The sequence below is a fragment of the Typopeltis vanoorti genome, chromosome 9 (genome assembly GCF_054136105.1).
Source record: "Typopeltis vanoorti isolate ZY-2024b chromosome 9, IOZ_Tvanoo_1.0, whole genome shotgun sequence".
Taxonomy (NCBI): domain Eukaryota; kingdom Metazoa; phylum Arthropoda; class Arachnida; order Uropygi; family Thelyphonidae; genus Typopeltis; species Typopeltis vanoorti.
The window spans coordinates 64,222,769-64,237,880 of NC_143557.1; the positions used below are offsets into that span (position 1 = coordinate 64,222,769).

The window sequence follows — 15,112 nt, forward strand, 5'->3', positions numbered from 1 at the left end:
ATGGTCGCTTGAGAGGTGTTGCTGCCAATGTGCTTTCTGGTCAGAGCTTTGAATGTTTAAGTGAAAGAATATCCATCAAGGTGTGTGTGTGTGTGTGTGGGGAGGTTACACAGAAGGAGTAAATATGACTCTCAATGAGGTGGACATTGAACTAGATATGTCGTTTAGAGCCCTAGTTTGCAGGAACTCCTCAACCGGGCAGTTGACTTTTTTCATGTTTGAGGTCTTACTATTAAATGCAGAGAAGTCCTGCTCATTAACTCTTGCTCCTTCTAGGCGTAACAAGAAGCTAAAGGTTGAGGGTATTGAGTTTTCCCTGCACGCTAGGCCACTACATTCTTTGACCATTCTGGAGGAGTGGAGATACTTTGGGGCTATGTTCACTCCGAAGGGGAGGTCTTCTATCCCTTCTGCCTTGGAGTCTGGGCTTACTTCTTTGAGGAAAGCTCCTCTTAAGTCCCAGCAAAGGCTTTTTATTCTGTCCTATTATCTTTTACCTCATTACTATCATAAATTGGTCCTTGGTAAGACCTATGTCTCGGTACTGTCCCGAATGGACAGGACTGTCCCCTTGGCTATTAGATCGTGGCTCTGGCTTCTGCCAGACACTCCAATTGTGTACTTTCATGCGAGGGTGAAGGAAGACAGGCTTGGAGTTCCATCACTAAGGTAGCTAATCCTACGACTTATAAATGCCCTACCCACTAGGGCCTGTACAGCCAGATGGGGCAGAGATGACATTAGCTGTAGAGCTGGCTGCCACTACAGTCAGAGTTTGTCTCACATATCTCAATGTTGCTTTCACACTCATTGTGTTCGAGTGCACAGACATGATGCCATGGTCTCCATACTGAATAATCGTTTTAAGAACAATGGTTGGGAGACCATGGTTGAACCTCATTACAGAACCAATACTGGTTAGAAAGCCAGATATTATAATGGGAAAAGATGGTGATGTTTGGGTAATTGATGCTCAGGTAGTGGGCACTCACTTACCTCTGGATGCCATGGGATGAAGACAATTAAGTGGTTTCGCTTAAAAGAGGGGAGTGTGAGGAATCATTTTAGGGAGAGGGTATTAGAGAGGATTTCAGATGGACTGGAAAGTGTACAAGATTGGTGGAAACATAATTCAAAAGTAATCCTGAGCTGTGCAATCGAGGTGCTTGGTGAGACATCTGGAAAGATTAGAGAGCAGAAGGAGGGTTGGTGGTGGAATAATAATGTATAAGTGGCAGTGACAGATAAGAGGAAGGCAAAGCAGAAGTGGGATGAGTCAAGAGTGGAAGAGGACAGAGAGAAAAAGCAAGAAGCCAAGAGAGTTGTGGCACAGGCGAAGGTCATGGCATATCAAGATCTGTATGATCAATTAGAAACAAAGGAAGGACAGAGAAAAATTTACCAACCAGCGAAATGTAGAAATAAAGCAGCAAAGGTCATCTTACATGTGAGGCAGATCAAAGACGCTGAAGGAAGAGTATTATGGAGGGATGTGGACATAAGAAACAGATGGAGAATATACTTTGAGGTACTTTTGAATGAGGAAAATGCAAGGACTCACAGAGAAGATGGGCAGCCTTCTGAGGGGATGGTGCAGAACATCAGTAGAGTGGAAGTGACGGAGGCCATGAAGAGGATGAGGAATGGAAAATTGGTGTGCCCCAACAGAATTCCAGTGGAGGCATGGAAGGCACTGGGGGAAGAGGGAATTGACCTGCTGTGGGACCTGTTCATGAAAGTTTGCCAACAGGAAAATATACCTGAGGAATGGAGGGAGAGTTCTCTTGTCCCCATCTACAAGGGTAAAGGGGTGCACAAGACTGTAAAAATTACAGAGGAATAAAGTTGATGTCCCACACAATGAAAATCCTAGAAAGGGTTCTTGATGGTAGATTGAGGAAGGAGGTGGAGATTGCAAAGGAACAATTTGGCTTCATGCCTGGTAGATCAACAACAGATGCTATCTTTGGGTTACGGCAGATGATGGAAAAGTATCGAGAAAAACAACGGGAGCTACATCTGGCATTTATTGATCTGCAGAAAGCATACGATAGAGTGCCAAGGCAAGAAGTCTGAAGGTGTCTTAGGGAGAAGAAGGTTCCGGAGAAATATGTCAGGTTGGTGCGGGAAATGTACAGAAATGTGAAGACAAGTGTTCGGACCTGTCTGTCCCAGACAGGTCCAAACACTTGTCTCAGTACGAAGTTAAATAAATGGACATTGAACTAGTGTGTTGTTTAGAGACCTAGTTCAGTCAGTTCTTTAAGCCTGTGTTTGAAAACCCTGGTGGAAGACCAGGTCCAGAATGCCCATAAGGAGTCACCCATAGAAAGAATACCAAGTGCTACTCTTAGAAAGATGGGAACTTGTCACCCCACACGAGCACCTACACTCCCAGCTTTTGTAGGAAATTTGACTAGCTACCATCGTTAGTTTTTCGAGGAGGTGGTGTACTTCAATTCAACTCTAACACTCTGCCCCAGCACAGCAATTATTGGGAATCCTCTTGTCTGACATTCTAGCGATGGATGTTTCATTGCTAGAGATGATGGAATTGATGGGACGAACTCATCCCTAATGAATTACTCTGTGAGATATATCAAAATATATATTTTGAAGCTCTCAGATTGGGATAATTGGGAATTTAGCAACTAGTAATAAGATAGATTAAGTTAGATTTAAGGTAGTTATTAAGTTATTTTAAGATGAGAGCAAATAATGGTCATGTGCTTGATCAAATATATAATTAAAAATACAGGTGAGGTGCGAGTTCGACTGGCTGAATCCATAGCAGCCCTGACCTGGTGTTAGCGGGGTGCTAGATTCCATCGCTGCCCTTATGACCAAAAATAATAATAACAGAGGTCATAGTTGGCTAGATGCATGGCCAAGTCATGCTTCATGTACATCTCCAACTGAACACCTTTAGGTTTGAGATGGGAATGACCACTGAGTGCCTCTAGCAAATCAAATTGCTAGAGGCACTCAGTGGTCATTCCCAATGAGAATTCAAATTGCTGATGACTAGTTATTGCGATAGTAATCCTGCTCAGTATGAAAAGAACCACAGGTGCGAAGCCACCATCCGTGGGATTATGACTGAATGCCCTGTAAGTCAGAATCCCATCTAGCCACTGCAACGATACTGTTTGTGCCTCGCGCATTGAAAAGCAGTGCTAGCCAGAGTTGCTTTCGGACTGTTATGATGCGATCGCTCTGGTGATGAGGCTGCTAGAATGGAAGTATCAAGGCAGCCGTTGAGATTATGCAGCTGCTGCTTTCTACACTGCACCATTCAGGTGTGACGTGTGGGCAGCAATGGGTGCAGTGCTTAGATGAGCAGCCACTATACAGTACTGTGATCAATTGAGACTCATCCTCTGACTTGTCAGAGAATGAGTCTTAATAGATAGCAGTATGGTGGCTGCATGGGACAAGGACTGGCTCTGTACTCTTTCATGGTAAGGATAGTAAGGATAAAAAAAAAATGTATCAGCAAATGCTGAAAGCTTTTTTTTTTTTTGACAAAAATAAGAGCTGTTTATATTTGTAAGCCGATGCAGCGCAATTGGAAGACAAGCGGAACATTGCCCCCTTCGACTGGAAAAGACCAAGGTTCGATTCTCATCATGACGAGAGGAATCCTTATATGGGCTTTTTCAGTTGAAGGTGAGTTAGCCAATCTCAGATGGTGGTAGCATGGTTTTTTCTCTCAGAAACTCAGGTTTTTCATACCACGTACAGACAAATCGGCCTTCAGAACATCATGCAATTTAGTGACAAAAAATACAGTTGTTGGTGATGATGGGCAATAGATGGCATTGATGGTAGTAGTGTCGTAGTTGGAGAATTAAGTAGTGGAGAGGATGAGATGTATTTAGCGAAATAGTGTGTCCTCCCATGATGAGTCCTTTCACTCCCTGGAGGTGTCACATAATAATAATAATTATATTAAATCATTTAGGTTGAATAAGAAATAATCAGAACAATCTCAGCAGATTTATTTCAAGTTTACTGAATAAAAATATTTTCATACCTTACTTGCAGATGAAAGACGAAACCACTTCTTCTTTTGTACTTTTACCAATTTTACATGTATGCCATTATCTTTACATATGTGGGTGCTACGTTGTGCATTTATTTCATCAAATAAATTGATATCCAATACATAATTTTTAGATGATACACATGAGCTGCAGAAAGAAACAAAAGTATGTGTGTGAGAACACAAGAATATACACAAACACAGACATGGAATTTTTGAAAAGTTTCTTTTAGTTTTAATTGTATTTATTTACCAAAATACAGTCCTCTCTCTCACTACAGCAAACTTCTAAAAGGCAAAGGAATAGTTAACTAAAATGGAAGGTTTGCTCTAGTAAATTTCCTTTTGAGCAGTGCAACACTCTGGCAAGAACATTTTATAGTGTTGTTATAGTGAACAAGTTCACTATAATGATGTTTGCTATAGTAACAGCTGACTGTCATTCAGCTGTTACTCAGATTGAAAATCTAAGAAAATTGCTATTACTTGATCATTACTTGATATCGAAAATGCTATACTTGATCATAACGTCCAGGATCAACCACATTTGAAATGTACAACAAACTGATTTGAAATGAAAATGCTCATCAATAACATCCAACATTCATTTTTCTGAATCTACAAAATTCTGGATAATTTAAAATTGCAACTAGCTTGGAATTTTCTTGCACTTTAATTTCATTCTGAATTCATGTTGAACAATAGCTACTGGCAATCACTACAATGTTTTTTGTTTTGTTTTTTAATTAAAAAACATGAATTTTACCACCAAAATGCTGTAAACCTACAGTACATTAGGTATTAGTACACTAAATGGGTTAAGGATCCAGAAACTTCTCTCGAAACCAAACATGGAACTTTTTTTTTTTTCAAAACTTCACGTCCAATAAGCATTTTGGTGTATCACAACAGGTGATAAAATTTACCTGGGAGGTGAATATATTCACCTCCCAGGTGGTGAACATCCATGCCCATTGTGGGATTGAAATCCCTGACCTATTGGCTGCAGAGCAGAGATGCTGTCCACTCTTAGCAAATATTATAGTGGCAGTTTTATGAAGTTTAAGGATAACTTCTCATCAATACTGAGATAATGGAAAATTAATGCTAAGCACATTAACATCCTGAACCTGCTGAGTTAATAAATACCAAACACTGTTTAGCACTAACAGAGAGCCATGTTTTTTTATTATTATTATTTTATTATTTAAATTAAGGGGATATTAAATCCCACATTATTTCAAAGCCGATAAGAAATTCAAAGACATAAATCTGATCTAAGAGTTTCATGCCGAATATAGAAACTATATAAAGTTCAATGAGTCCAAGTGCAAGTCAACACCTGGTAGTGCAATGCCAGGGCAACTCGTTGCAAAGGTGGAGCAAGATCTGATCACTATTCTTGGTATTTACCCATAATGTAAAACAACAGCTCCTAAGAGATGTATTACTGTTCTACATAATGAGAAGGTCACTACCCAGACCGGAATGTGGGATTTAATATCCCCTTAATTTAAATAATTTTTACATCGCCGAATTGAAGCCTCTTGGCTCTTTATTTTTAATTATTATTTAATTTATTTTTGATAAAATGAAAAGTCAACAACTTTTCAGTTTAATCAACTGTTTTGCAAACATCACATAGTACTATATGTGGCTATGAGTTATGGGCCTCAGTGATGTTTAAGTTTATTGATCTTAGTTGCTAGAAGAAAAAAAAGAGTTCTTTTTATCATTATCAAACTCCTGCCATGTACCCTCAAGGGGTGTACAGGATATGATAGTACTACATGAAAAACTTATATGATTACTAACTTCCCATTTACAATTTTCCTCCAAATCAGTCTGTCACCTGTCAAGACTCTAACATTATCAGATCTTATATTTCTATCTTCTAAGGCACTTTTTACCGTATCAATCCACCTATATCTTGGTCTTCCTCTGGATCTTTTTCCCGCCAACCTGGCAGAGAACACTTGTCTTGCTAATCTTCCCTCTCCCATCTGTTTAAGTGACCATTCCACCTGAAATTAGCTGTGCTAATACATTCCTGGATGCTGACAATGTCCTCGTCATATCCTCATTTTTAATATGATATTGCCATTTATGCCATCTATTCATGCCTCAATCTTTCTCAGGACTCTCACACTTGCAGTCTCTAGTCTTTGGTCAAGTGTTTTACTTTTGACCCAGCTCTCAGATCAATAAGTTAAAATTGGTTTGATTGTATACAAATAATTTAGTGTTTTGACTAATTTCCCTCTTATTCCATATAAATTTCTTTATATGATTCTTTTTCTATCAGAAAAAGGTTAAAGTTCTTTTTCTACCAGATGAAAATATTTCTTTTATGACAAAAGATCTTTTATAGTTGAAGCCATGAATAAGAATTTAATGTTTTGATTATAACTGTAGTGCTATAATGAATAAAGGTTCCACTTTACAACGATTTTCAATCATGACCAATGCCCATTTATACGATGGCACATTCACTCACATTATGACACAACACTGCTATGAATCAATCGATGCGAGGTTTTTTTTTTTTGTGGATTCAGTTTATTTATGATGTTACTGCTCACTGCATTTCTCTGCATTTCTATGTTTCTCTGTGAATTATAAACCGTTTAATTATTATTTTATTTTATTGCTGTTAATAACAGTAGACAAAAATCAAAGTAAAAATACTGCTGTTTCCATTGAAAAGACAGAAGATTTATACACCTATTACATTAGCTACTAAGATAAAAGTTATTAAATTTAGTGACAGGGCATCTAGAACAATAAGCCTATACACAGAAAAAGATGATCTATTATTCAACATTTTTAACCTTTTCACATTTGCAAAAATTGTGAATTTTTTGTTTGCATAAATGATTGTTAATAAATGTTACATACATTTATTTACATCCCGTATGTATATACATGAATCTACAAGTGAAAAAAAGGTCAATGGTTCACTATACCACAAAATTTGCTATATGATGGTGTTCCAGAATCTAATATGTCAAGACTGATTGTTCCATAGGGTACATGGGATTGCTTCTTAATAACACACTCTTATTTCACTTCTATGGATGTTATTTCTTATACAGAAAGACTTTTTTTTAATGTTGAGGATAGTGACCATTGTGATTCTGTCTGAGAGACTTAACCTCTCGTGTGTAAAAAAATAAAATACAAAGAGAATACTTTGTGTTGCTAGAGAAAAACTGAAGCCTACAATTGGAACAATTTTTTTTCTTCTGTCCTGAAATTATGATTAAATAGGCTCATTATGCATATCAAAATACTTTCTTCTTGTATATATGTATACATGGGGTTGCTTCTTGATAACTAATTAAACTTGTTGATTAATTTAGCTTTGTTGTCAACATATAGCACATCAAATTTCTAGATGCAAATTCATTCTATAATGTTGATTTAGTTTAAAATTTTCACTGTTTTTTTTAAAGAGTATAGATTTGTTTGGTGAACAAAGCCCGACAAAAAATACGATTTTAAGAGATTAAAGTTTTTTAGATATATCGATTGATATATTTGTAATGTAGTGTCTGTTTAAGTAGGTCAGTCCATACATAACCAAAAGGTATCTCATTCCAGTGTTATTTACCTGAGGCTTTAAGTATTCCTTAGATCCCTGATTAAAACTACACACTTGAAAGGATAAGCAAAAACAGTTTCAATTAAAATACACTGTCATTACTTATGATTACATTAGTATTTCAACATAAATATCAACTTATTTTCTGAGATATTACAACTGCACACAAAACATTAATTTTACCTGAAAAAAAATTTGTTTTTACTTAATTTGAGTTCATAATCTTTCACATTAGTTAACTGGATAGTGAATCTGACTTCTTCTGCAGTTTGCCACCACTTTACTTCAGGAAAACAGCTACATTAAAGAAAATGCAGATGTCAGTTTCATACATATGATATACAGTGTACAAGACTTTCAAAACAATCTCTCAATGTTCAGATCTTTAACAATTATTCATTTTCATTTATTATGTATCTAGAAAATCCAAATAGACATATTTTGTATGAATAACTTAATAAAATAATTTAAGTGATTCAAACACTACATAGTGTTTACATTCAAACAAAATTACCAGTTTTTCTTTTCTTGGAACGAATTTTTCATTTCTCACTCAATACAATAGCATACAGTCGCTCACATTAAAAATTATCTTTTCTCAAATGTACTACTGAAATTTAACACAACTTACTAGCATCGCTAAAAAGATAATCATGCTCAGAACTGCAAATGCATAAAGTGAAATGGATAGTCTGTTGACAGCAGAATACATGTCCAAAAAAAGTCATGGGAATATTTAAGCCTGAGAGATCAGCATAAGCAATGAAGTACCACTAACTTCAACTAATATGACCACATTAATTTACCAAAACTTTGGGAAATAGTCATTTTAAGACCATGCTGGCCAGGTTGCATGAGTGGTTCACGTATCAGCTTTCCAGCCAAGAGGTTTAGGTTCGAATCCTACCTACCATGTAAAATTCGATGCAGCATAAATTTTTACATTTTTTATTGCATCGACTTTTACAGAGGTCACATCTAGAAAGCTTGTAAAAATAAACTTTGTTATTGTAAATAGAATCATTATTATTCCTGATACCTCCATGGAGTCCAAAGACTCATCGTGGGAGGACACCTACAACTGCCTCAACCACTACACCGAACCTCTACCACGAACCATCTCCATCAACGCCATCTACCGCCCACCTCTACCACAACTGATATTCTATGCCTGTAAATTGTGTGTGTTCTGAAGGGCCGATTTGTCTGTATGTGGGATGAAAAATCCGAGTTTCCGGGAGAAAAAAACCCTGCTACCTCCATATGAGATCGGCTAACTCACCTTCGATTGAAATCGTCCAGATAAAGATTCCTCCCGTCGCGATGAGAATTGAGCTTAGGCCTATTCCAATCGAAGGGTGCAATGTACCGTCGTTCTTCCAATTGTGCTACGGAGGCGCTCACTAAAAGCCTAACTATAAAGCCCAAAGGGAATTAGCTTGCTTGCTCTCATAAACAAAGAATGTAAAAATGGTAAAGCCAAAGGCAATGCCTTGCCTTTGGAAGGTTTATTTGATGTTAGTGCTCTGATTAAAGTGTAAGAGAGCCCTTTTGTTTACAAATTCAGTCTTAGGCGACCTTCAAGGTCAGTGGAGAAAGGGGCGGCAAGAATCAAACATAAATTCTGCACTCCGGTAAAATGGATTAAAGACATACGAAAAGGAGAGAAAAGAGAAGTCAGCGGAAATTTTAGATCAAGAGAGTCACAAGGAAATATCTGGGGTTCCAAAACCTACATCCAGAGTTTGCGCGGGAAGGTACGGGGATTTCAATCCTTAACCCAAGGTTCCGGAAAAGACTGAATACAAGGCTAGGATCTTCAACCATTGAGTTCAACAGTTTTGGGCTAGAACAGAGAGAAGTAGAAAGGATATAACAAGGTGGAGGTCGATCCACAGCAAATCGTCCAGTTCAAAAATGATGGTTACCAGAAGCGAATAACTACAGAGGGAGCAGCCGAGCCGGACTTGATGCGTTGCTGATCAGAGAAATCTGCATGTGCTCCGTACGCTGAATCCCCTTTGCCCGAAGCTCCAAGACGCCGGGAAATTGTGTTCCAGACCCACCAGTCATTCTGAATGAAATGCCAGTGCTCCATAAACCTCTAAGGAAAGAACTGAAAACCTGAGACGGAAAAGGAAACTAAGGACTCTGAGACGAGTAGAGAAGAAGTGCACTAAAGGCAAAAATAATTCATGTGAGTCAATTGTTGTATATTATTTTTGTATGTGATGTAAGGGAACTACCTTAATGGACTGCTAAGTTTAATGTGATAAGATAGTTATAGCCTGAAAATAATTAATGCAAATTTATGGTTGGAATTATTAAGTGTATGGATCAGAGCATAGCAAATTCCTAAGAAGTGATTGGGCATAATGTTTAATTATTAACTGTAAGGAATTCTAAGGCTTTATGCTGCATAATTACAGAAAATAACCATAGTGATTCTGTTCTAAATTAGTTTGTTTAAAATAGGAGTCATAAATTATATTGCAGTAATTTTGTAAGACATGTTACATAATTGTGGAAGTATGTTGTCGAAGTTTCTCATATAGAATGTAGCAACTTCCCTATTGCATGTATTTTGTATGAATAACTTAATAAAATAATTTAAGTGATTCAAACACTAAATAGTGTTTACATTCAAACAGAATTACCAGTTTTTTTTTCTTTTCTTGGAACAAATTTTTCCTTTCTCACTCAATACAATAGCATACAGTTGCTCACATTAAAAATTATCTTTTCTCAAATGTACTACTGAAATTTAACACAACTTACTATCATTACTAAAAAGATAAGCATGCTCAGAACTGCAAATGCATAAAGTGAAATGGATAGTCTGTTGAAAGCAGAATACGTGTCCAAAAAAAAAAAAAAAAAGTCATGGGAATATTTGAGCCTGAGAGATCAGCATAAGCAATGAAATACCACTAACTTCAACTAATATGACCACATTAATTTACCAAACCTTTGGGAAACAGTCATTTTAAGTGGTTCGCGTATCAGCTCTCCAGCCAAGAGGTTTGGGTTTGAATCCTGCCTAGTGCAGGGATGTTTGCAATTGTTTTTCACCTTGTCTTTCAGTCATACAAATATGTATATACTCTCCCAAGATGGACTGGGTCACCATGGGAGAAGTAGACCCAATTAATGCAAAACAGCAGACCCTGCACCAAGTGGGATAACACTAGGAAAAAGAAGAAGAGTCATCTTAAACCATCTATAGCGTAACACTTCCACCCTCACCACAGCAAAAGTATTCCTATTTCCTATATTCAAGATATGGCTAAAATGATAGCCAAAGTGTTAAATAAATATACTCGCCATGCCCCAACTATAGACTACCTTTAAATCCAGATGGTACCTTAATAGGTGGTCAAGTCTTTCTATTTTACAAATCTGAATTGTCCACATTACTTGTTTGTTAATGCACTTGCAATATCCTAAGTGTTTTGATTTGAAATGAAGTTATCAGCACCTACATACATACATACACACACACACACACGCACATAAGCTGACCCTCGAACAACGTGGGGTTTAGGGGCACTGATCCCCATGCAGTCAAAAATCCACATGTAACTTCTGACTCCCGAAAAACTTAACCACCAATAACCTACTATTGACTGGAAGCCTTACTGATAACATAAACAGTTGATTAACACATATTTTGTATATTATATTATGTATAATATACTGTATTCTTACAATAAAGTAAGCCAGAAAAAAGAAAATATTATTTAGAAAATCACAAGGAAGAGAAAATACTGAAAAAGAGAGCCAAAAGGCTTCACTTGGGCGATGCAGAATTATTCAAATTAAGTGGATATTAAATCCAACATTATTTCAAAGCCAAATATAGATAGAAACTATAAAAGTTTCGGCAGATCCAAGCATAAGCAAACCTTTCATGACAGGGGCAACTCGTAGTAAAGGTGGAGTAAGTTCTGATCACTATCCTTAGTATTTTCCATAATGCAAAACACATCTCCTAGTGGACATGTATGATGTTATACATTATAGTAGTGTGTGTGTGTGTGTTTCGACCTTTTTTTGAGGTCTCATCAGTGGGAGCCAGACCCAGATGTAAATCTAAACACTCAGGTTGAAGTGATGAATTATCCCTACCCAGTGATGAATGATCACTACCCAGACCAGTTTAGACCTCAAAAAAGGTCTAAACTGGTCTGGGTAGTGATCCCCCCCCCCATAATGTATAACATCATATATGTCTGCTAGGAGATGTGTTTTACATTATGGGAAATACTAAGGATAGTATTACTAAGGAAAATACATTTACAGTACTGTACTGCATTTATCGATATTGTCTTATGTGATACAAAACACTGTAGATGTTATACATATATTACTAACACTAGATATAAAAAATGAAAAGATATCGTGAAAAAGAAAATCGCATTATTTACAGATGTAACGATTTATGCAGTGATTACAATGTGATTACAAAGAAGGTCCTTTATAGTCCTAGTGTAATCGATACAACTGCTTCACAGTAACCTAGCCTATACACTAATGAATGAATCCTTATAAAATTGTTATTTTATGCTAATTAAATTTAACTAATTAATTAATAACAGTCAATTTTATGCAGTTATAATTTAATAATGTAGCTTTACTTTTGTTTACATTTCTCTCTCTACTGCAAAAGGTGCCACATGCAGTCTGTAAGTGTTTGTGTGCATACGTTTTGATAAATTTTAACTTTTTATAATAGAGTCATGCATATTTTATTCATGTATAGTAAATGATAAAATAGACTAGTTCATTCATGGCATACCTAACTTTTTCTTAATTTTTTTTTTTTTTTTTGATATTTCTAGGCTACATGGTTCGTCTGCGAGTTTTTTCAAATTGTTGCAAACCTCCAAAACTTTTTTCCAATATATTTATTGAAAAAAATCTTTATATAAGTGGACCTGTTCAGTTGAAGTCTGTGTTGTTCAAGGGTCAACTGTGTGTGTGTGTGTGTGTGTGTGTGTGTGTTCTGATAGCATTCTGAGTCAATTACAGAATTAAAAAAATTGATGCCTCAGGATGTATTGAAATGTGTACCATATTTTTTGCCTTACGAGCAAAATTTTTTCAGTTGGATTCACTCTCAAATTAGTTTCCAGTACATACATAATACCATCAATTTCTATAACAGTGGCTATAATGGAAATGAATATTTGTTTTTGCCATGGCAACAAGCAATAGTACTTTCTACCTCCCATTTTGAAAGAACCCTTCCAATAGAGGAGTGAATAAACTGATATATGAGATGACACTGTTTATACAGTCTTGCCATAAATACTGTTATAAATTCTACACATACCTGCTCTGCTCAAAGAATTGAGTAAGTCCACTTCCATTAGTGGTATTGTGTGCAGCCAACATTCATGTGCTTATCAGTAGAGAGAGAGAGAGAGAGAGTGTGTGTGTGTAGCTGTACAAGTTAACATGCAATGGGGGAGATTATGAAAAACTTGTAGCTGTAATAGCACTTCACAAGGTTGGAAGCAGCCACCTGTTATTTTCAACATGCTTAAAACACTCAGGATCAGTAGGATGTTTGTGTATTGGGCTATTAACCATTATGAAACAGAAGGTGTATCTGACTACCAAAGAACAGGTCAACCACACTGTGTTAGGACACAAAAGCTTGTGAGGACTGTTAAGGCATAACTCTGCCATTATCCTGTGAGAATGCAGAAAGTGATGTCGCAAGAGATGACTGTTTTGCAGAGAATGATGTCACGTATACCAATTGATGACCAGGGGGTCCAAGTCTAATGTCATTCTACTGGACACTTCCTGACACCACAACTTATGCACAAAGAGTGATAAAATAAAAGGCACTTCTCCAGCAGTACCCAAACAACAGGCACAGAGATGGATATCCTCTTACAGATAAAGAAATTTTCCATTGAAGAGTCATTTAACCACCAATACAAACAAGTATATGCCCTGGTTGGTCACAAAACACCTAGGATTCAGACAAGTCATCACTCTACATCAGTGATGGTTGGGTGGTAGGTGACATATCAGGGAGTATCCACGTTGCATTCCTGCAAGAAAGGGGTCAAAATCTCTGCCGAAGTGTATCAAGACACCGTGCTGTAACCTGTGGTATGGGCCCTGAACAACACCTTGTGTCAAGGTAGGCAGTGGATCTTACAACAAGACTCAGCATCTGCACACAAGACAAGCACCATAAACAGTGGCTGGAGGTGAATGTGCCTGACCACCCCAATTTGAATCCACTGGACTTCAAATTGTGGTTGAAGCTAGAGAGAGTAGCCTACAAGAAATGACACCCCAGCATTGCCAGCCTGAAGGTGAATTTGGAGTGAGCAGTGGCAGCGTTTCTGTTGGATGTTGTGCATGCTGCCATTGATACGTGGCCTCACAGACTTCAGGCATGCATGAAAGCAAAAGGGGGACATTTTGAATGTTGAGTGCTGCTATATGCACATGTGGTTTGTATGTAATGAAAACTCTAAATGATTTACTGATAAAAATTTATGCACTGTTCAAGTTTTAACAATATTTATAGCTAGACTAGGTATAACAATTGTTGTTTAAGGATTTAAAACTGCTGACAAGTGAATTTTCTTCATTATTATCTGAGTTCTTCTTAGAGTCCTAGAAGTAATAGTGGGAAATTAACCCTAACCCACAAGGTCTATTACACTCAGTCATTCATTGATAATACCACTTCCACCAATAACCGATTCAACTCATTTACCACAAACAAGACAAAAATGTAGTATTATTATTGCACAGGTAGGTTCTTGGAGTCTTAAGCTCACCATAGGAGACCCTAACTATCCATACAATATCTATCATAAATCATATCTATCAACTCAGGCCTACAACAGCAGCAGCAGCAAACTATATATTTAGTCCTATTGGTCTCTATCTCACACCAAATCACTTCAAATGAACTGCTATCTACCTGTCTGTTTTCCTGATATTCTATAGGCCACAATTCATCTGCTATCATCTCTTTCTATCATCACCTATTTTCTCTATCCTCCTGAAAATATTATACCCCATCACATTCTATGTCTTTAACTATGCCATCTGCAATCAGCCAAATCTCCCTAATGCCAAAAATTTATCCCTCTTATTTCTGATACTTCTTGCATTAGCATACATAAACTGTAGCATTCCATTAGGCCTCAAAAACCTTGCACCATGTATTGAAAAATTTTGTTTGCATTTATCCTATAAAATTGCTTTAGCATTTGTTTCTATTATATTCTCTCTTTTTTACCATTTCGCCACTTCACATAATATGCCTTAACAGTGAATTATGGAGGCTTGATACTATCTTCATTATCCATCTCTTGATCATCACCACCATTTCCTTGTTCCTCAGATGCTCGGAAGCTAAATATGAAGACTACATTTTTGAATTTTGAACAAATTTTTTCAAGTAGGAAATAATCACGGAAACA

General features: G+C 36.9%; 1 protein-coding gene across 1 annotated transcript in view; it reads right to left on the minus strand.

Moving 5' to 3' along the window:
• The window catches only part of LOC150103097 (putative ATP-dependent RNA helicase TDRD12), a 623,943-nt gene that overhangs the window by 32,571 nt on the left and 576,260 nt on the right, over positions 1-15,112 (minus strand). The window contains exons 26-27 of the mRNA XM_090397898.1: positions 7,833-7,946; positions 4,037-4,193 (exon numbers count right to left, since the gene is read on the minus strand). Of these exons, the coding sequence (XP_090254024.1) occupies positions 4,037-4,193; positions 7,833-7,946 (271 nt within the window). The remainder of the gene's footprint in view (positions 1-4,036; positions 4,194-7,832; positions 7,947-15,112) is intronic.